This window comes from Neltuma alba, unplaced genomic scaffold (assembly GCF_004799145.2).
Source record: "Neltuma alba isolate B1F8T4 unplaced genomic scaffold, ASM479914v2 tig00007535_pilon, whole genome shotgun sequence".
In the NCBI taxonomy this organism is placed as follows: domain Eukaryota; kingdom Viridiplantae; phylum Streptophyta; class Magnoliopsida; order Fabales; family Fabaceae; genus Neltuma; species Neltuma alba.
Window position 1 is genome coordinate 7,228 of NW_021634805.1, and position 23,025 is coordinate 30,252.

General features: G+C 35.8%; 2 protein-coding genes and 3 pseudogenes across 2 annotated transcripts; 2 read left to right on the top strand and 3 right to left on the bottom strand.

The window, feature by feature from the left end:
- Positions 1-2,083: 2,083 nt before the first annotated feature.
- On the bottom strand, positions 2,084-3,057 carry LOC114752762 (probable carboxylesterase 12; annotated as a pseudogene).
- A 718-nt stretch (positions 3,058-3,775) lies between these two features.
- Positions 3,776-4,939, bottom strand: LOC114752761 (probable carboxylesterase 5; annotated as a pseudogene).
- Positions 4,940-9,152: 4,213 nt separating this feature from the next.
- On the bottom strand, positions 9,153-10,657 carry LOC114752759 (probable carboxylesterase 2). The gene has a single exon (XM_028941464.1). It carries the CDS (start codon positions 10,644-10,646, stop codon positions 9,492-9,494), a length of 1,155 nt encoding a protein of 384 aa, XP_028797297.1. The 5' UTR covers positions 10,647-10,657; the 3' UTR covers positions 9,153-9,491.
- A 1,162-nt stretch (positions 10,658-11,819) lies between these two features.
- LOC114752755 (la-related protein 1B-like) lies at positions 11,820-14,166 on the top strand. Its single transcript, XM_028941461.1, has 6 exons — positions 11,820-12,092; positions 12,511-12,793; positions 12,918-13,068; positions 13,158-13,248; positions 13,871-13,942; positions 14,082-14,166. The coding sequence occupies exons 1-6, from the start codon at positions 11,820-11,822 to the stop codon at positions 14,133-14,135; spliced, it is 924 nt and encodes a 307-aa protein (XP_028797294.1). The 3' UTR covers positions 14,136-14,166.
- Positions 14,167-17,260: 3,094 nt separating this feature from the next.
- LOC114752757 (uncharacterized) lies at positions 17,261-21,007 on the top strand (annotated as a pseudogene).
- Positions 21,008-23,025: the final 2,018 nt, after the last annotated feature.

The window sequence follows — 23,025 nt, forward strand, 5'->3', positions numbered from 1 at the left end:
ATTCTAACTCGAGGTCTAGTTGGATCAAGCATAACAATACATTTGTGTACTATGAGAAAGTTGGGGGGAGGGTTTGGAGTTGAGTGAAAGAAATAAACAAAGGATCTGTTTGGAATTGCTTATAAGCAATTCTTCAATCTTAATTTACGGAATATGAGATAAGTATGTGGAAAAAAATATCTTAATTTATGTAAAATATGCTTATAAATGTTTACAATCCTGATTCCAACCACAGTGCTGCCATGCACAGTGCCATAACAGTTCCCATCTTCATTTGCTTCAATATAATGTAGCTGAACAGCCTTAATTTATTACTCCCAAAATGTCACCGCTAAAATTGATGCTCCTTGTTAACCATTTATTAGTTTTTACTTTACTAATTACTACTTTCAGGGGTCCATGACATATTACTCACTCCGTCATCAAAGATACTGTGCAAGTCTGCTTTTATATACAGATCAATAAACGTCGAATCTTGCCTTGCAGTTGACAATGGAGAGAGTGCTTTTTAACCGCAGTTTAAGGGAGGAAAAAAAGATAAAACTTCATTAATGATGTAACATACATAACAAATTATCTTCACATTTCAAAGATACCCTTAGTTAAATCTATTGAAAAGATTCAAAGACGATACTTCACATTAAATTGATAGTTAATTGCATGAAGGGCATTTTTTAAAATGCATTATAAATGTTTCACTAACTTTTGTAAAAAAAAAAATGAATATTATATTATAACACTATTCTAGAAGGCGTATTCACACACACACATATATATAGAATTCAACATAAATAATTCAGTTTATAATTTAATAAATAGTATCACTTCCCGTGAATATCAATTATCCATTGAAGTGTATTGATAGCTTCAACCAACTCTATAGCTCCAGTATCAGAGAGAAGGCAGGGAATACAATGCAAGAAAAGGATAAAAGAGATTCAATTTTTTTAAGGAAAAAAACAAATGAAAAGTATTCGCCTCGAGCCCTCTTTCTTTCAAACAAGTTTATCTTTTCTTCCTTTCTTTAATTATATAAGAAGGTTTTAAACTGCTGACTATTTACCTCAATCCCACTCCCGTTTTGACTATACATTTATCTTTCAATTACTTCAACAGTAGCATGAAATTGAAATGGGGACATTATAGCTCAATCGACAACAAACATTTTTTTTTTTCAAATTATTTTTTCAGTGTACGATCGTGAGTTGAGTGCGCGTATTATTAAAAAAAAAAAGAGTAAAATATTTTTCAAGTAGAGAGTAAACGACAACTTGTCAGCTTTATCTTTCTCTGTCTCCTATTCTCTCATTTCCAAATATTTTTTAAATCAAACAAAATATTCCCCTTGAAAACCTCAGTATTTTTTTTTTTGGGGCCAAACTTCAAAACCTCAGTGAGCATTCTTTTATCCCCTATAAGCTTCCGGGGCACAAGCGGAAACCCGATATAATCCTGGGTCTATAACTGGTCCAGCATCCTTCTCCATCTGAACCAAATGAGGCTCTCTCTTTTGGACGGTTAAGCCCACCGATTAATAATCACTAGACGGAGATAAATAGCAGACTCCTCTCCCCAGGAACATGTGAGGGATATGAGGAAGCTTCTACGATGATTGAATTGTGGCTGGGATTTGTTTAAAGTGATTGTTCGTTCCATTTTCTTGTCCAAACATCTCACACGCAAATGGATCCTTGTTCTGGGACCGATTCATTAATACGTATAATTGCATATCTTAGGATAATACTCTTCCTGTCCTTAGTATAAAACCCATTTAACTAATTTGATTAGATTAAATAAGTTAGTTGAGTTAATTAATTATAAAAAATGTGACACGTTTTTTCTAAAATATTATAATTATTTTTCTTAATACCCTTCTTCCTCTTCTACTTGATTACGGTTAATGAAGTATCTATAGATGTGATTTAAAAAAAAATTGATAAATATGATAAATAGATCTTATATTTAGAACTAAAATCAATTCAACAATTAGGTTTTATATTAAAAACACCAGGAATTGATATTCCACTCACAAATATGGACTCTCAAAGTCTGCAAATATTAAGACCCAATCGGGCTATCTAACAATAAAAGCTATGAAAGAAGCAAAAGCTCGATGCTTAGCCTTGTTTGATGAAGGGAGCAATACTGTTGAGTAAAGCTAGAGCATTATCGCAGGCTGGCTTGAATATATGGAACACGTGGTTCTCCCCTTTCGTCTCCAACACCTCCACCTCTCCCGAAAATCCATTCTTCTCCAGCAATTCTCTGTAATTCAAGGCTCTATCCCTCATCAAATCTTCTTCTGCAACACAAATGAGCACTCTCTTACAATTTAGCCTTCCCACGTTTGGATCCTTCTCCAGGTTAATCAACGGATCGTCGCCCCCAGACGCACTCGAACACAGAAACTTCCATAGACGATCCAACTTTGCCGTATACGCTGCCTGATTCCGTTCCGACTCTGTTCTCTTTGCCCAAGAAAAAGGGATGCACCAAAACTAAATCTTCCAGCTTTAGGCCCCATGGTTTCTCTAAACTGACCCGAATCGCCATGTGGTGTGCTATATTAGCTCCCGTACTATCCCCGGCGAAGAATACCCGCCCCAAATCGGCGTAGCGATTGAGCCACTCGTCGGGGCCGTTGCCGGCGAAATGGGAAGTGACCCATTTAACGGCAGTCCTTGAATCTTCATGGCCGGTTGGAACCGAGTGCTCCGGAGCATTGTGGTAATTGACAGAGACGCCAATGACGTTCGCCTGATAAACAACGGAGTTAACGAAGTTGTGGTAATTTGGGGAGAACGCAGTTTCGATGCAGAAGTCACTGCCATGGAAGTAAACAAGAACAGGTAACTTCTGACCTGGGTTCGTGATTTTGGGAAGGAAAATCCTGGCGGATACGGCTTCGTCTTCAGAAATCACAACGTCTTTGGATTGGACGCCTGTTACGGAGTCAACGTCGGGAGGAACAGTTCTTAGGCCGGCGAGTCTCTGTACACGGCCATCTCTGTAAATTTTCAAAATGGGGGGGGGGGGTGATGGGCTACTTGGTCGGCGTCATGAGAGGAAAGCGAAGGGGGAGAACTAGGAGCAAAAGAAGGAGTTGGAAGCTTAAGAAAGGAGAGGCGAGGGGGAAGATGCTGATGTGAGAGAAAGAGAGAGGGAAGGAATGGCTAAGAACGCCATTGGCGAAGGGGTGGTTTGATTTGATTAGTGCACGGTGATATTTGGATTGAGTGAGCGCTGGACTGGTCATCTCGTCGGCTTTCTCCGATTCAAATCAGAGTGTCAGAATGGAAAGGGATGAAAAAGCAGAGGTTGTATAGTTTTCATGCCGTGCAGGAGACATCTTTCGCGAGAGGGCATCAATTCTAATGTCGCACATGCGTAATCCAAAAACCTAATACTCATGTATCAAATGCTAACTCCATCTGATCCAAAATACAAACTAAATTTTTTCTATTTATATTTACCAAGAAACTAATTATGATCCATTTAAAATAATAAATGTGAAAAATATATATTTGTTTTTTTAATATACTCTTGTTAACAAAAAAAAAATAAATAAAAGATACAATAAATAAATTAAAAAAGAAAGAGAATATAATAGGGTAAAATTAGAAAATTAAAAAACCTCATTAAATGTTTGGATAAAATAAATGTTATTTTATAAAAAAAACTAACCTTTTTAAAAAAGTTTAGTTTATATTTTGAACAGAAAGGAGTATAAACTACTATTACCCAAATTCCATGCGGCAATCAAAATCATTATTCATTAGAGCTAAGGACAAGATTGGTTACCAATAACACCGAGAACTGATACCAATCAGCTTATTCATGATGGGCACAACTCAATCTTGTTTAATGAAAGACACAAACTTTTGAAGCAAATCCTCAGCCTTACCTTCTCTTTGATTCCCAATGATGTGAAAGCAATGCTTTGAACCCCTGTTTTCCACAAACTCAACTTCACCACCCCACCCACTGTTCTTCAACTCTCTCGCATAATTCCTCCCTGCTTCAAACAAGTGGTCCTTCCCTGCTGCAAACACCAACACTCTTTGGCAACCAAGTCTCTTCAGATCCTCTACGGCCGATTTCATCCTCCTATCCTGCAGCCCTTCATTCTCTGGACACATGTACAGCCACATGCGATCGTCCACTGTGCCCCCAAAAAACGGGTGCACTAAAACCGCTCCGGTTATCCTCACACCCGACAATCCTACTTTCCCAGCCCAAGTGACCAGCGCGTGGGTTATGTTACCTCCCGCACTATCGCCGGCGACGAACACTCGTTCGAAGTCGGCGTGGTTGTTCAGCCACGACTTGGGTCCGGATCTCCCCGAGTGCGATGCGATCCACTGGAGAGCGGCCCATGAGTCTTCGTAGCAAGCGGGGATGGGTCGCTCCAGGAATAAACCATATTCCACGGAGATCGCGATGACGTTTACTTCAGCCGCCACTATAGCGACGTAGTTGTGGTACTGGCGGGAGAAGGCGGATTGCATGCAGAACCCGCCGCCATGGAGGTAGAGGAGAATGGGGATTTTCCGGGTCGGGTCGGTTATCTTGGGAAGGAAGATTCGGATAGAGACGGGAGGTTCGACGGAGACAATGGCGTCTTTCGATCAGACGTCGGTAAGTGGATCATCGGAAGGCAGGATCTTCTCAATGAGGGGTCGGAAGTCAACCACTCTGCCGTCTTTGTATACACGAAAGAAGGGAAAGTCGTGGGCTATGTCATTGTCTCTTTCAGCCATCTCGAGGTCTGTTCTCTCCGTCCCCTGGGCTTTGAACAAAGGAAGAAGTTAAAGCGGAACGCGTGTTTTGCTCGCACCCGGGCTCAATTCCATATTTCATTTAGTTGGGCACTGCGAGTTGGTCGTCAACTACCACCTCATGGATGTTAGGCGGGGGTTGAACCTCACAAAATTTTCAGTCTTGCCTTACGCCTTGGTCGAGGACGGTCTAACCAAAAAAGTATTTGGATAGAAACCATATCAAAAGTGTTTTTACAGTTTATAAAGTAAATATGTGGAGGAGTTTGTCTTGTTTTTTGGAAACATACTTTTTAAAAACACTTTTGAGAGTTGTCAAATACCCCCAAATGAGGGATGGTCTTGAAAGATACGTGCATTATTATTTGATATTTAATTTGAAAAATACTTCTTTGATCCTATTTATAAGACATTTTCAGCATGTTTCATACGAGCCAAGAAAAATCTTAAATGTCATTAACTCTTATTTAAAATTTAATGACTTTCCAACTTTATCCCTATTTAATATACATTATACCTCATATAAACAAAGTCAACACAACAATAAATGAAGGGTAAAATTGTACATCTATATAAAAAAAAATTTCAGTGTCGTATAAATAAAATCAAAAAATACCTTCTCTCTTTGCCTTATAAATAGAACCAGAGGAGTATTCTCTCTAGTTTTATAAAAACAAAATTCTTTCTAAAGGAGATAGAAAAATGCGAGAAAAAAATTACTCCTCTAGTCCTTAATATAGGACCTAATTGTTGAGTTGGTTTTGGTCTTAAATATAAGACTCATTTCTCATATTTATCAATTTTTTTTAAATTACTCTTATGAATACTCTCTCAACCATAATTAAGTAGAAGAGGGAGATGGGCTATTAAGAAAGATGATTATAGTGTTTTAAGAAAAACTGTCACATTTCTTATAATTAACTAAGAGAAAATTAATTTGCAAGTCCTTCTAGTTTATCTTAATTTTGAATCAGGTCCCTCAACTTTTTTTTTTTTTATTAGATCCTTCAACTTTTTATTGTTAAATTTGTTGGTCCTTACCGTTAGATACATATTGACGCCGTTTAAAATTTAGCATGCGCACTCAGGTTTGACCAACTCTTCTCTCATTTTCCTTGTTGCTCAACACCGTCTCCTTCCCCAACATTCTCCCCACTTGAAAATGCCTTACCATTCCTTCCCTTCCCTTAATCAAATTCACCAGGACCTCTTTATTTATTTCCATGGCTGTTGGTCTGGGCTCAACTTTCCAAACCCAACATCTCAATTTGTGAGGCGTGAAATGAAAAAGAGACAGAAGAACGACCTTACATGTGCATTCGCAACCCATGAAAAAAATCACATGTTTTTTAGGCTTGTTTGATCATCCTCCGCCTTCATTTGCGGCCCTTCTTGGCCATTACTATTGATCTAACTGAGTGGGGAGGATAAAACACTTGTTAATTAAAGGACTCTGTTTGGCTCTATTTCTAATTCAAAAAACAGAGCCATCATTGATGGTGGCTGTCATTTGAAACTTCAATAGCAATCCAATATGCTCTAACTAGCAAGCCACCACTCTGGTTTACTGCCGCATATGTGTGCTCCAAAGCCATCGTGCACCTCTTATACTCCCTATTTGATGTTGATGCTTTTATCCTCCTATTCTTTCCCTCCCCTTCATTCATCCTTTCATCTTACCTACCATTTTTAACTTTTGGATATTAACTATATATAATATACACGTAGCAAACAAAAACAAAGAAGATGCATCACTTGTGGATTGGGGTATACATGATGCACACATGGGTTAAATCCAACAAATCTTGGAATTAAGTCACCGCCACCTCTTCCTCAAAATCACAAGAGACCATTGGATTCAAGAGTCAAGGGTCTGCTAAGTTACTTTCAACCCATGTTCTCAAAATTGGAAGAATCACTTCTTGTGTGTTTGGCTCAAACATAGCTTCTAGAGCTCTACATCTCATTCAAAATCGTTCAATACTCATGTTGAAGCTAGTCTTGCGATTCACAAATAAAGATGTTGGGGCAGGGGACTTGAGCCCCAATCGACTCCATATTTTCATTTGCCGGCAGGAATAGCTAAAAAGGTCCCAATGACTATGCGATTGAGGAAATGGAAGGTGTTATGGAGAGGTAGGAAGGAATGACGAGCCATTTTCCAGCGGGGAGAATGTTGGAAAGGAGACGATGCTGAGCAACAGGGAAGAGGAAGAGAAGAGTTTGGTCAAACCTGAGCGTCTAAGCTAAATTTTTAACGGTGTTAAGATGTATTTAACCATAAGGACCAATAAATATAACAATAAAAAATTAAAGGATCCAATAAAAAGAAAAAAAAGTTGAGGGACCTGATTCAAAATCAAGATAAACTAGAGGGACCTGCAAATTAATTTTCCCATTAACTAACTTACCTAACTTTCTTAATCTCATCAAATTACTTAAATGAGTTTTATATTAAAGATTGAAGGAGTATATATTTTATTTAGGCAAAAAATCAGAATAATAAAAATATTACACAAAAGCGATAAAAAAATTTTAAAAATTGCACACCATTCAATTAAGATAGTCAAAAAAAATTTAGTTAAAAGAAGGCAGTATAAAATTGTTGTTTTGTTTCTTAAGTTTACAATAATGACAATTTTTTTAAAATAACAATTTTGTACGGTTTTTTGAATAACATTTGATTGATTTGAAGGGAGGAATAACAATTGGCCATACTTTTTAATGGCGCGTACGCTTTATTCACAAAAAGAGAGAGCGGATTAATGCAATATTTTCAGAAAGTGATAAATTATACGTCCTCCCACACTTTAAAAAGTTATCTGGTTCTTATAAGACCTCACAGACAAAACCTTGCTATAAAATAACAAGTTAGAATAAAAAATAAAAAAAAATTGTGAATCAAAAGGTGAACAAGAGAAGTGTTTTTTTTTTTTTAAGAAAAAAAGGAACGAATAGAGAGAGAGCATGCGGGAAAGGTGACAGTTTTTACGGTGTGTGATGTGAAGGTATTAAGTGTCATATGCATTTGCATTTTTTCAGCCACAGACCACATGAAAGGTCAGGATTAGGGAAATGGAGGAAAATGAACAGAAAAGAAATGGAGAGACCCTGTGCCGGTTTGCCAAGTACCAACCTTGGCATCAGTCATTGAGAAACCAACCCACGGTTATCTAAAGATTGAGCAAAAGAAAAACCAAGAATTTAAAATAATAGGAAACGGATCAAGAGGCTTTTGAAATTCGTCATTGAAAGAGAGCACTATTTCGCCGATTCCATAGCTTCCAGATGGTCACTCCCCATACAAGATCCCATTGAGCGACTCCATGCTTTCCCAAATTGCGTTTCAGATTAAGAGCTACCTAGAAAAGAAACTGGCCATAACACGAAGGTTTTAGCAACTTAACTCATAAATTACGAGCACACTGCATATTGACAATCCCGTAATCCATGTAATATATCCTCCACGTCAGCGTTGCGGTAAGTGCACATAACATAGGAGAGGCCCAACACTAAACATTCCTCCACAGATTTGCAGGTAGATTCTTGTTGAAAGCTAGCGACGTGAAAACTCTTATACGCTCCACCCCCTTCCCATTTTCATATTAGCTTGTGAGCATTGCTATAGAGATTTGAAGGGTTCTGTTCCAGAAAGTAATGAGCAATTTTCGAAGTAGAATCACCATGTGGTGTCGCACTCCAAATCATAACATCATCACCGGCTATAGGCATTGAGGGAAGTAGAGTAATAAGACGCTGAAACATATCTTGATCCACAATAATAGCTAGTTTGAAAAAATTCCTACTACCTTGGAGAGCCCAATCAGCAACTGTACTATCATTTTCCCCAGAAGATGGTGTTCTAACTTCTAAGGCACATGTCTTTAATTTTCTTTGTTTATCAGCGAAGATCCAAGTATCATTAAAGAAATTAATGAAATTAATATATACTACTTCCGCTCCGTTCTAGTCCTAATTATAAAACATCACTTACAAACAAGCTATTATAATTAGCACCGGTATTTTGGTAGTATTTATCAAAGAGAACATCTGCCCATGAACCTTTAATACTAGTCGCCAACTTAGAAGCTAATTTGGTAAGGCCGAGGTCCCATAATTTCTAGGAGGAGTCACTATCTCCCCAATAATAGGATGATATCACTTTCCTCCTTCTAGATTGAACTGCATGAATTGATGAAGGGGTTAAGAATTAAACGATGCTTTCTCGTTTGAACAGTAAGATCCACAAATCGAGTATGTCTTGAGGTCGAGCTCGAGAGAGATAAATAGCAGACTTTTCTCCCAAAACATGCGAGGGAAATAAGATCAATAAGAATAACATGGAATGTCACTAGAATGAAGCTCACGGGATGATTGGATTAACGGTGTGCTTTGAACACTTTTAAAAATCACTTTCTTCTCATATATATTTACATTGTATAGTACAAAATTACTTAAGCTAGCTCCAATAAAAAAAAATTGTTATCCGTCGATGTTAAAAAATCTTACAGGCAAAGACCCCCCGGGGGGAGGCTTGCTGATAGCACAGATTTTTGTTATGGGAATATAACTGCATATCTTTGGATTGGAATTTGATATTCTACACCCAAATATGTAGCCGCAAAGCGTGCAAATATTAAAACCCAAACGGGCAATCTAACAATAAAAACTGTGAAATACAGTAAGCCACAAAAAAGTAAAGTAGTCCAATGCTTACCGCTTTTCCTGTTTGATGAAGGAAGCAATAATGCTCAGTAAAGCCATAGCATTCTCACAAGTTGGCTTGAATATGTGGAACGCGTGGTTTTCCCCTTTCGTCTCAAACACTTCTACATCCCCCGAAAATCCATTCTTCCCCAGCAATTCTCTGTAATTCAGGGCTCTATCCCTCAACAAATCTTCCTCTGCAGCACAAATGAGCACTCTCTTACAATCTAGCCTTCCCACGTTCGGATCCTTCTCCGGGTTAACCAACGCATCGTCGCCCCCAGACGCACTCGGACTCAGAAACTTCCATAGGCGATCCAGCTTCGCCGAGTATGCAGCTTGATTCCGTTCCGACTCTGTTCGTTCTTCGCCCCAGAAAAAGGGCTGCACCAAGGCTAAAGCTTCCAGCTTTAGGCCCCGTGGTTTTTCTAACCCGACCCTAATCGCCATGTGGTGTGCTATATTAGCGCCCGCACTATCCCCGGCGAAGACAACCTTACCCAAATCGGCGTGACGATTCAGCCACTCGTCGGGGCCGCTGCCGCCTAAATGGGAAGCGACCCATTTGACGGCAGTCCATGAATCTTCATGACCCGTTGGAACCGGGTGCTCCGGCGCATTGCGGAAATTGACAGAGATGCCTATGACGTTCGCCCGAGAAGTAACGGAGTTGAGGAAGTTGTGGTAAGCTGGGGAGAAAGCGGTTTCGATGCAGAAGTTGCCGCCGTGGAAGTAAACGAGAACAGGTAATTTCTGACCCTGGTTCGTGATTTTGGGAAGGAAAATCCTGGCGGATATGGCTTCGCCTGGAGAAATCACGACGTCTTTGGATTCGACACCGGTTACGGAGTCGACGCCGGGAGGAACGGTTTCCAGGCCGGCGAGTCTCTCTACGCGGCCGTCTTTGTAGACTTTGAAAACGGGGGAGAAGTCGTAGGCTACTTGGTCAGTGTCGTGAGAGGAAACCGAAGACGGAGAATTAGAATCAGAAGAAGAACTGGAAAGCTTGAGAGAGGGGAGGCGAGGAGGAAGAGGCTTTTGTGAGAAGGAGAGAGGGAAGGAATGGCTAAGAACACCATTGATGAGTGGTTGGTTCGGCTTGATCAGCGCACAGTGATATTTGGCTTGGGTTGGTGCAGTGAACAAGACTGGGCTTACCATCTCTCGTCGGCTTTTTCCCACTAAGAAAACAGTGTAAGAATGGCGAGGGATGCAAAAAATAAAAAAAGAAAAAAAATAGAGGTTGTGCTCTAGCTGCAGTCCCGTTAATGGATTGTATTCACTTGTCAAAGGCTATAGGTTCAGTGGCCACGTCAGCAAATTCTGGGGCACCCTTCGATGCTGCAGTGATTCTCTTGAAGTAAATAATTAACTCCCAGAATAATTTTCAAGAAATATTTTATCTAAAATTTTCCAATGTGACTAACTTTTTTGGTAGATGAATATTAGATAACATTTATTTTCTGAGTCTACTATTTTATGATGACTATTGATCAATATTCAAATTATTCAGATAAAATTGACGCCCATGGTATAATTATAAATATTATTATAAGTGGGGATAAATATATTTCTATCTTTTGTTTAAAGGCAGAATAAAAATCTTAATTTCAAATATTAAAATTTTCGGATGTAATTAATTACTAACTAGTGGGGAGCATAAGGATAAAGGATAATTGATACTAACATTTTTCTGAGGTTAATTTTTGTATAATAATTTTTGGATCATTATTTAAATCATTTGATAAAATTGTTACAAAGGATATTTATAAATTATATTAAGATGACATAAAGATCGTTTGCTTTTATGTTTTTTAAGGAAATAAAACTCATCCAGGCACATTTAACATTTAGAAAGACACAATAAAGATCTTAGTTTCAAATCAAAATGTACGAATACAATTAGTGAATTGCTAACTTTTAGTTGGCACGCGAATAATAGATAACATTTTGTTGAGGTTAATTTTTTTATGATAATTATTAATTAATATTTGCATTATCCTGTAAATCTTAATACAAGTAGATATTTTATCGGATGTTATCGGATGTAGTAGAGAGATAAATCTCATTACATTTGAACAGCAAGAGATAGAAAAACGCCAGCAAATCTTTAAAGCTTTGATTCAATTTGAGTTTTTATTGTTTATTCTTTGTTTAAATTTAATCCAAAGTCTCAAACGACGATCTATAAATACCTCAGGGCATTTAACCGAGCCTCCCACTTTCAGTGACACCCTCTCGTTCTTCCGACACTCTTATTTTCTCATCTCTGCACCAATCTCTTTATTTAGATAAACGTAAATTGCTTTTCCGATCACTCTGATTTTTTCCGACATGTATTTTACCGGCCCCGTTGAATCTTCATCATCAGCCAACAATCTTAATGGCTCTGAGCCACGGGACGACGTGAGGCCCATCGGCTCCTCGCCAAGGACTGATCAGTATGTTGCGTTGTTAAGCGCTTACCTAGCCGATGCTGCTTCGTTGCGATCGCCGGCGACTGTTGTTGAACGTTCATCCCCCGCCTCGCCTTCTTTGCCGGCGGATGATTCTAGCCCTGTGGCCGAGGATTTGACCGACGATGGGTCATATTTACTCCATTTTCTGGTTTGGTTTCTTCTTCTTCTTTGGATTTATATAGCTTCTTTCAGTTTTAAAAGTGATGGAGTTTCAATGATTATATTTTCTCTGCAATTTTGATACTTGAAAACGTCACGACAAGTAATAACTTGAAGGTATTTTTTATTATTTACTTTTCAACTATTACAAGCTCGAAGGTAAGAGGGGGAAAAAAGACTATTGCGAATTTGTACAGTCTAATATTTGCTTAACTGATCTTTCTTTCCTAACGAGAAAGCTGAAACAGACGTAGTTCAATGGTTTCTTCTTGCCAATATATCTTTCTTTACTATGTGATCGTACTAGCTATTGGCTTAGGTTCACTGGGTAAAAATATTTGTTTATGGGTTTATTAATTTTTTTTAATATGCTATGCTCATGTTTTAATTAATTACCAATATTACAGGGTTTGGAAAGCCTACGTGCGTGTTCAGAGGGACAAGTTACTGATAATGCAGGAACAAGCACTGATGTCCCTACCGACCAGAAACCAACGATTCATAAGGATTCAGACGAATCTTTTAACGGCAGCCACCAGGATGACTCATTCAAAAATCCTAATAATGGCAGTTCAAGTCAAAGTGAAGTTGGAGCTATTCATTGTAATTATTCTGGGGGATCTCATCAAGATTGGAACATCCACAACACAAGTTTCAATCGCAAAGACCTGCACACGCCACCTTATAGAGGTACGTACGTACTTACAAGTTCTTTGATATGCAATTTGAATTTTCTAGCATAATCAAAACATATGGTAGTTCTGTATTATATTATGTTTATGTACTAATCCTAATCTGTTCTGTTCACTTACAGGATTCAATTATCGTGTTTTATATTATCCTGATCACGATCCCATTCACTTCAACCCATCAATAATGCCGTATTATCCAGTAAATGATCATATAGCTCCAAATCCTGATGATTTATGTGCTAAGATTGTAAGACAAATTGAGTACTATTTCAGGTACCATATTCAATCTCAGCATGTGCGTTTTGAGTTTTCTTCTTCTTGTTTTTTTGCCGTTTGTAAATTATGTAATCTGTCTTTTGCAGTTTCGATAATTTGATTAAAGACTCATACTTTCGACAACATATGGATCATCAAGGATGGGTTCCCATTCAGTTTATAGCTGCCCTTCCTGAGGTGATTTACGTTGTTCTCTGTAGCTATGTGTAGGTGTGTACGAGGATGGAGTGTTGTCTCGTGATTTTACCCTGATATATATGTGATCATTTATGTTATTATATAAGCATGTGTAAGGTTTATATGTTATTGGATATACCTGATCTGTTTCTGAAATAAGGTTGAAGCCTGTAATTAATACTCTTTTGGTCCTACATATAGGACCTTTTTCGTAGTGTAATTTACACTAGGAAAAGAGTTTTTTATTTAGGACCGGAGGAGTATAATGCAGGTTTTTCTTTTTTTCTTTTTTGTCACATGAATATTATACTCTTCCGGTTCTTATTATAAGACTCCATTTGACTTTTTATTTGGTCCTAATTATAAGACCCCAATCCATTTTGTCTCTTATATTTATGCATTTTTTTTCCAAGATAATCCTTCAAATAATGATAGTTTTAGCCAATATACTTAATTAGCAAGGATATTTTGGGAATGACAACACTTATTTATTATAAATAACCAACTTAACTTACTTCTTTAATCTCCTCAAATAAGTTAATTGGGTCTTATAATTAGAACCGGATGAGTATTATGTAATGTAATATTATTCAATGGCTGATGATAATTTTACATTTTGCAGATGAGAGAATTGACAAATAGTCCTCGACTGATAGTGGAAGCTCTTAGAACATCACTCGCGATGGAAATTTTGGTATTTTAATTTCCCTGCACTCGAGTTGGTTTTAAACGTCTATTTCAGCTCGTAGAGTTATACTGTAGAATTTGTGATTGAAAAAGATCTTCAATTGTCTACACATAAACTAAATTATTTACTATTTTTGAATTGACAGGATGATAAGAAAATAAGGCCACGTTACCAACAGGCCTGGGACCAGGTTTATTGAAAGAGAATAACCCTCACAGTATGACGAATCATGTGCTTAATCGATAAAAAAAACAAAGAGGACAGAGAGAGCTTACTGGGGAATTTTACCTAAATCATTTCGACCTCCTCCTAATTTTCGTTGCAGGCAATCATCTTTGATCGTTGGATTCGACGTAGAAATTACCTGTGAAGATGTGCGTTGCTTTAATTTAGTTCTTCTTTTTTTTAATGTTTTATACTACCTTCTATTTTAATATAAGAACTCGTTTGATTTTTATTTTATCCTAAATATAAAATCTTAATTCATTTTATTTCTCATATTTATTTATTTTTTTAATATAACCATTGTAATAATATATTTTTTAAAAAATAATATTTATTTATTACAAATAACTAATATAATTAATTTTTTTAATATACTTAAATCAGTTAATTAATTTTTATATTAAGTATCGGAACTAATATTATTTTAGGTGTTTTAAAGGAGAAAAGTATAAAGAAAAAACCTCAAGCCGGCGTATTGATTTGGACTTGTACTTTCCCTGTGCGTGTTGGCCTCTTCTGGGCTTGCTGTCTTCCAATCATCTCCTGGGGGCCTGAACTTATTCTTCATCTGTCTTTTATTATAAGATTTAATTTTTTAAATAAGTTTATTTTTGAAAAAATTTCAGAAAAAGCCCTTAAAATATAAAAAATTTAGATTAGGTCCTGAAATTTTGTAAATGACAGAAAGGATCACTGACCCAATCTGTCATTTGTGAAATTAAGATAATTGACAATTTTGCTTCTGACTAAACAAAATGAGTAGTTATTCTCTAAACAAATCTAGGTAACGCTTACACTGTTCTAGTGATTATAAGATTAGTTATAGTTAATAATAAGGTACCTGACTATGAAAAAGTGAGTAGTTATTCTCTACATGAATCTAGGTAATGCTTACATTATTCTAGTGATTACAAAATTAGTTGTAGTTAATAACAAGACACATGACTATGAAAAAGTAAAGTTATTCGCTACACGAATCTAGGTAACACCTAAACCCTTATAGTGATTCCGAATGAATACAAATGAGGGCAAAGTTGTCAATTCTTCTTGAATTCACAAATGACAAATTGGGCCACTGACTCTTTTTGTCATTTACGAAATTCCAGGACCCAATCTGGAATTTCTTATATTCCAATGACTTTTTTTGGGATTTTCCTTTTATTTTGTTATAAGATATTTTTTGAATTTGTCTGAACATTTAATATACTATTACCTATTTTACTCCTAGTTTAATGCGTTTAATGCATTTAATACATTCTTTTTCTTCATTTATCTCACTATTACTTTCTTATATCTATTCATTTATATATAAGGGTATATTTAGAAAAAATTATATTTGCTACATATTAATTGCTTTTAACTAATTTAACTATTTTTTTTAAGTCGTGTGATTTGGTTAAAAAGATCTTATAATAAGGGACGATGTGGTATAAGTGAAGGGAAGCAATTACAGGGTGCTCTTTTCTTTTCTTTTTAAAAAATACTCCTCGGTCCTTAATATAAGACCCATTTAACTAATTTGATTAGATTAAAAAAGTTAGGTAAATTAGTAATTATAAGAAAAGTGACACATTTTTCTTAATGAACAGAATTCATATGTAAACAACCAAAAAAAAAAAGTGAATTCATATATGATACTTTTTCTTGATCATAATATATTGATATTTAGAATCATCAACAATAAAGTGATTAGGAAATCACTGACCTCGACTTTAAAATAAAAAAACTTTTCTTATGTTAAATTAAAGCAAAGTTTTAAACATTGATTGCTAGGTAGTATTTTAAAGTTGGGATAATTAATCCACAGCTCCTTATAGTTTCAACTAATTTTAAATTAGGTCCTTATAGTTTTTTTTCTTTTTATCAGGTTCTTATACTTTTACCTGTTTTTAATTAGGTCATTGTATTTATTTTTCTTTTTATCAAGTCCTTATAAGTTCACCTTATTTTAATCAAGTCCCTGAATTTTTATTCTTTATTTTATAAAATTCTAATAGTACTATTGTATAAACATAAAATAGTATATATTATTTAATATTAGTTTATAAACATAATATTCTAAAGATATTGAATTATTATAATGATTTTAATTTTTTCAGCAAAAAAATTAATTGTTCTAAAAAATTCCTAAATTAATTAATTCTATTACTTTTTTATTACATAATTATTAATTTAATTTAATTATTAATATTTTATATTTCAGTATTAATCTATTAATTAAGCTTATATTGAATTAATAAATAAAAATTAAAACTACATGGACCTGATAAAAATTTAATGAAATTATAAGGACTTAATTAAAAAATAAATAAATACAAGGACCTAATTAAAAAAACGTTAAAAGTAAAGGACCTAATAAAAAGAAAAAAAACTATGGGACCTGATTCAAAATTCGTGAAACTATAAGAACTTGCGGATTATTAACCTTTAAAGTTTTAGACAAAAGTTGTGACTAAAATCAACAATTACTTTACTTAAAAATTAATAATAACTTTAATTATATAAAATAATAGTAAAATTTGTCACCTCTTTTCCAATAATTCTAGCTACAGGCAATCATGATCTGGCCACAGAAAAAAAAAAATTACACGCAACATGTTAATTTCGTAAAAAAATTAACATAATAAAAATTCTTAAATTCTTCAAAAGAGTGAGGTCACCGTCACCTCATAATCCGACTTTATGATAAGTCTGTTTTAGAGGTTTTTTATTTGTCACTCTCTCTTAAATAACGTAGGCGAGCTTGTTTTGAAAATTGAAATAGTCAAATGTTAAATATCAAATAATCAAATAAATCTTAAAATATAAAAAAAAGTCAATTTTTTTATCCTTTTATTTTTCAAGAGTGTTTTTGTTTAAATTTATTAGTGTTTTAAAATTTAAAAATAAAATATCGGTCAAGACAGCATTTTTATACGCATTGGGCAATCAGCAAAACGAAAGGAGCCTGCAAACGGGAGGCAGCCAGTCGTGTTTTTCACGAGAAAAAGCTCATCCCCATTAGCCATTTTCGTCAATCTGGACGCAAGAAGAGCTGAAAAGCTCCAAGACGATTCAAAGAAACCCAAAGCAGCGTTATGAGTTTTCCCAGTTATCCAATGCCTTTTCCTCCGCTTAACTTTTGAGCTCGTCCACAATGGCCGATGATCTTTCTTCCTCCGCCAAGGTTGGTTTAGTTTCACCTTGTTTCTTATTATCCCTTTACATGGAACCTCTAATTTTTTCTCTTGTGATTACTATCTCCTTTTTTCTTTTTTCATGAGGTGGCATTTGAGATTGTCCGATCCGCTTGTTGGAATACCTGAACGAATGTTTGCCATTGGAAGCTCCGCTGCCATGTTATCGGCAAGCAAGCTACTTGATATCCGATGACGGAAATCTTATTTGCTGTTGGCCATGATTTTCTTTTCTTTTTCATTAGATTCCTTCCAAATAATTTCTTTCAAATTCGTTTCTTGGACATCGAAATACTTTCAATGGCATTTGATTCTACCTGCTGACGCCCATCCAACAATACGTTGAGTTGGGTATTATTTGTTTATTTGGAACTGCTAAGTCACACCTCAAATATGGCTTCTAAGCCGGGTGACGGTTAACTGGCATCAAATTCTGGATGGAAATGGGATAGGACGTAGTTTACCAGTATTTCAGTGGTAGACGGACTGAACTGAAGAAATAGCATGTAAAAGACTAAACCTTGGACGTAGTACTTTCACGTTAGGAATAAGAACATAGTCTTTCTCGTATTTGATTCCCGGCCATTTACCTTCTCTGATTGATTAGTTCCCCGAACCTGTTTGTTATGCAGAGCATTTTCACTTGTATATATATTTTGAGTTTCTCACCCTCCTCACTTTTTATCGAGAATCTCCAAATGCGTCTAATGATGTGGTAGAGATCTTCATAGGATTATCCAGAATCTTAATCATTGGTGTTATGAACCGAATGATGACAGGATGTCTTCCTTGCAAAGGCTTCAAAGAATTCTACTTTGGTGGGGAAGATGACCGTATTGGTCTTTGCAATGATCTGCGGAGTCTATATATGTTCTATTTGTCTAAAGCAGGTAAGCATGCCCACTAAGATCGGATTTTTGGATATAAAGGTCGTCAACGAGACATGCCCTGAACCCAAGATTGAACCTTGGGAAATGCCTTACGTGCATTACCCAAAACCCAAAACTTACAGCAGGTAAAATACTGCTTAAATTGAGTGTTGGCTTTAGAATCTGTTTAAATCTTAGTGATATTGCTTTCTTTTTTGCCTCATTTTAGGGCCGAATGTGCTTGCAATCCTGTGAGGTATTTTGCCCTGTTGTCAATGCAGAGATCTGGAAGTGGATGGTTTGAGACTTTTTTAAATAATCATACTAACATAAGCTCAAATGGGGAAATTTTCTCCGTCAAAGTGAGGAGGAGTAATATTTCAACCATCGTGGAGACTCTGGATAAAGTTTATAATCTAGACTGGTTAAGTAGCGCGTCAAAAAATGAATGCACAGCTGCAGTTGGCTTAAAGTGGATGCTGAATCAGGTAATGTCTCTTTTATTTAGCAACATCTTTTTCTTTTGAAATAAATGTTTGTCTAGTTTAACTGTCATCTTTGTAAAATTTTCTACTCATATATAGATCAAAGAGGGGATGAATTCTTTTCTAGTATAGGAAGACATTGGATATTGCAAAAATTTTCCTCTGTTTGTGGACGGTTAGAAAGTCTAGCATCTACGAATAAAGTGTATTGAACTTGTAGCTAACGCGAGATGTCGATGATATTGTCTCCCATTTGGGCATCTGAATGTTAGAAAAAACGTTTGGAGTCAGTATAATGATTTAATGATTTGAAAGACATGTGGTTTTCAGCTCAGTTCAACCGCTACTTAATGGTGACTAGTATTCTGACCTGATTTGTAACTCTCCCTTGGTTTCCCAAGTCCTCTTTCTTCTAAATTCAGTAAAAGCTGACATGACATGTACGTCTGCCTCATTGAAAGGTTTAACATAACCTTTTTTAAGCTCTCAATGATGCCTTTGCACATTTTAATTTATCCATCTGGTCACCTAGACTGATGGGGTATTCATCCTATGCTGTCTGCTAAGAATGCTCTTGTAACAATGGTCTGCCTGAACTGGTGCGCCATTGCATGCTTCCCAGAGCAAATAATGAACTATGGATTAAATGGCATTCAATATGTTGATTGGATTAAGCCTAATGAAGTATACCGTATATTTTGACCAATAACCCCTCTGGATGGTAATTAAACAGGTTGCATAGAGAGAGCAAATAAAACATCTTATGTTACTGGTTCTGCATAATGCATGTTTGTTTTAAAGAATTTAGTTGATTTTTTTGCCTCAAGAATGCGATAGAGCTGAAATGGGAATATATTGTCACTTAACGCAGGGATTGATGCAAAATCATGAACAAATAGCTGAGTACTCAGAAGACATGGTGTTTCAGTTATATTTCTTTTCCGAAGGAATCTCCTCCGTAGAATGATTTCTATACTTGCAAATCAATTTGACAAAGATGCTAAGCTATTAAATGGGACTCACAAGTCTCATGTTCATTCAGCCCGTGAGGTCTCTCTCTCTTTTCTCTCTCTGAAGTTGTTTGTGCATGTTATTATATTTGTCTCGCCTAGATGCAAGATTATTGAGTCAATTGATGTGCTATCATCCTAGGTAGCTGCTGTAGATATTTATTGTTTAGAAGTTAATGATTTCTGACGTTATTTTCAGGCAGAGACGCTTGCAAAATACAAACCCACAATCAACGCAACATCGTTGAATCCGAACTGAGGAAAGTGAATGAAACCGCCACCAAGCCTTGGAATTTTCAAGAGCACCAGACATATTGTCATATACTATGAGGATGTTGTCAAAAACCGCTTAATGTGTTTAGCTAAATTTGTCCTAGTTTTAGTATGAATTGCCGGAATGAGCTAGAATTAAGATAGTCTTGGGCGTAGAATTGGGCTTGGGCACATGTTCATAAAATGCAACTGAGACTACCCAAACTTGTCCCGACCTAGCCTATGAACAAGTCTACTTGATAAGAGGTTGTATTTTTAACTTTTTTCTCCTGAGATCATTTGGATTTTTTCCCATTAATTTTTCAGATGAGAATCTCAAAGTTAGTGTAAGGGTGAGAAGGTTCGATGCTTTGAGCTCTTCATAGAATTATCCTTTCTTGCCTCTTAGATTTAATGATCATTCACAAAACTTCTGCTCTCCTTGGAAACCTCCCAAGTCTTAGCCAGGAAATTGTATTGGTTTCAGAAATTAGCAGATGTTCAAGATTTTCTCAAGGTTCCATATAAAGATTTGAAGAGCCGTCAAGTGAAGATACATAAAGGGGTCTTATCCAATCAGATTGGGAATTGTAATGAAGTCAGCAAGACGCTCAATGGGACAGCATATGAGAGCTTCCTTCATGCAGATTACCGTTAGTAGCCTGCTGGGAATGTACATACAACTTTTGTTCTCTTGTGGTGCATGAGCAGAGGTTTGAACCGTAGCTTCTCTTTTAAAATGCCCACAATCCTCAGCACAAGAACACCCCAAGTGGCTTATTTGTTCTTGTGCTCATTCTTTTGGGTTAGCCTTCCCCTATTCTTTAGTCTCAAGTTGGCTGCTAAGTTGGATGCAGTAGCAGCCCACAGGGTAAGCCACCCTGGTGAAATTTTGGTTCAGTTTTATGTTGTTTTTTCATTTGTTTGTTCATTCAATTTATATTTCATTCGTTCATTGTATTTCACTTCAAAGGAAGTGGGAATTACTGCTGTCTGCATAATTTCTGCCCATTCAATTTCTCCCATGATGAATGGATATGGAGAGATTCTTTGATTCCTTTAGTTAGACCAATTTCATCAAATGAATGAACATACTGAAGTTATGACTCATTCAATGGTGTGCTTCACAAGCTGACATTTGATTGATGGTGGGATTAGTTTATGTGTATTTTGCAATTTGAATCTAAGTGTAAACTTTTTCGAAGAGAAGTTGAGGGCGGAAAGTTTTTGTTCAACAAATGATTAAAAATTTCCCCGACACGTATCATTAGAAATAGAAAGTGATACTATTAGTTCTTGAGCAAGATGATTGAACGCCAATTTGGACCACTTTGAACCACTGATCCACAATCATATCTAGTAAAATAAACTTAAAAAAAATCTTATTCGTACCAAACAAGGAATTAAGGTTATGACTTTTAAATCAATTTGTACATGCCCTTACACTTGTCATTCACTAGGAAGTTTGACTTTGACCACAAAGGCCTCTTATCTACTAGTACCTTAGATCATTTATATAAGAACTAGTTGAATAATATGAATAGATTGAGAAAATTAGTCAAGTTAGTTATTTGTAATAAATAGATTTTGTTTTCTTAAAATATCCTTATTAATAATGTGTATTAACTACAAATAAAACATTTAACATGTATAACTATTACAATAATTATCTTAAAAAAATAAATATAAAAGATAAGATAAATTAAGATTTTATATTTAAGATTAAATCAAAAGTCAAATTAATTTTTATTTTAAGTACCGGAGGTATTACTATTTATTTAAATACTAAAACAACTTGTGCATTACTGGAACGGTACGGTAGTGACAACAGTAACCTGACCTTGGAAATTACACAACCTTGTTGGATCCGTCCTTGATAGACTTATTACTAGATTTTGAGCCATCCTTCATTCCTACGCTTTCTATGTTGTCAGTCCTAAGCAGCCCTTCACCATTCTCATTGGGCGACCAGAAACTACGTCACAAGACAACAATTTATTCATATGTATAAATCCTGTTACTTTTTTTTCTTGACAAACCTGGCTCACACTTCTATTATGGAAAGAGGTCAAATTTTTCTACTTCGGGAAAGAAGAAGGAAGGAGGCACCTCAAAATGGAGAAGTACAAAGTTGACTGCCAAGACTGTACATGGTGGCTTCCACATCCAAATACAACTAAACTCCACTTTTTGACCTCACCCCCCTTCGTGCGCCCCATGCAAGTGCACCTCTATTTAACTAACAAAACAACTAATATGGAGGGCGCTGTTTCTACGCAATTACTCAAAAGTAATAATCACTTTTTAACTCTGCAGTGACCTTAATCTCCATTATTAGTGAATTTTTAAGAATCTACTTCTTCATAACGTCAAACACCAACGTACCATTTATTAAGCCGCCTCAATTATTAAGTGATGAATGATGTGGAAAATGAAGGGCAGCCTCGTAACAAATATACTTGAAAACTAGCACCGCGAAGTCTTCCATGTTAGTGTAGTTGATGGGATGGCTAATATCTCTTCTACCAATAATTTTAAAAATCATTTTGAGCTTAATTTTTATATGTTAAAACCAACATAGGTGAACATATTTTTAATTATCAACGCTTTGCTAGTTATTAAATGAGGATATCTCTTTTAGTAGGATTCGAATAGGGTTGGTTGGTTCGTTTTTTCTTCCTTCTCAGAAAGTAAATTTGCAATGGTGATTCTGTCGGTGGTAGAATGACGGCTGGGATGGGTTTTTTCAAAAAAAGAAAACTAAGGTCTCTATGTACTATTGGGTCAGAAGGGCATTTTAGTCTTTTCATAAAATAAAAATACTAATTCTAAATAAAAATTAAACAAAGATTTTATCGAACTCGTTTGTCATAGGGTCCGTTTGGATTAGCGATTGGAAAAGCAGCTTATAGAAAAAAGTAGCTTATGGAAAAGTGAAGTTGGTAAAAGTTAAATTGGATAAGCTGAATTGTGTTTGGATTGGAGTTCAGACAAGCTAGTTTACAAAAATGAGATTGAAAAAAGCTTGTTTGGATTATAGTTGAGTAAAAGTAATTTTGACTGAAAAATTAC

Coding starts and splice junctions, on each gene's coding strand:
- LOC114752759 (XM_028941464.1), bottom strand. CDS start 10,646: ATGGTAAGCCCAGTCTTGTTCACTGCACCAACCCAAGCCAAATATCAC.
- LOC114752755 (XM_028941461.1), top strand. CDS start 11,820: ATGTATTTTACCGGCCCCGTTGAATCTTCATCATCAGCCAACAATCTT. Junction 12,093..12,510: donor CATATTTACTCCATTTTCTG/GTTTGGTTTCTT, acceptor CCAATATTACAG/GGTTTGGAAAGCCTACGTGC. Junction 12,794..12,917: donor GCACACGCCACCTTATAGAG/GTACGTACGTAC, acceptor GTTCACTTACAG/GATTCAATTATCGTGTTTTA.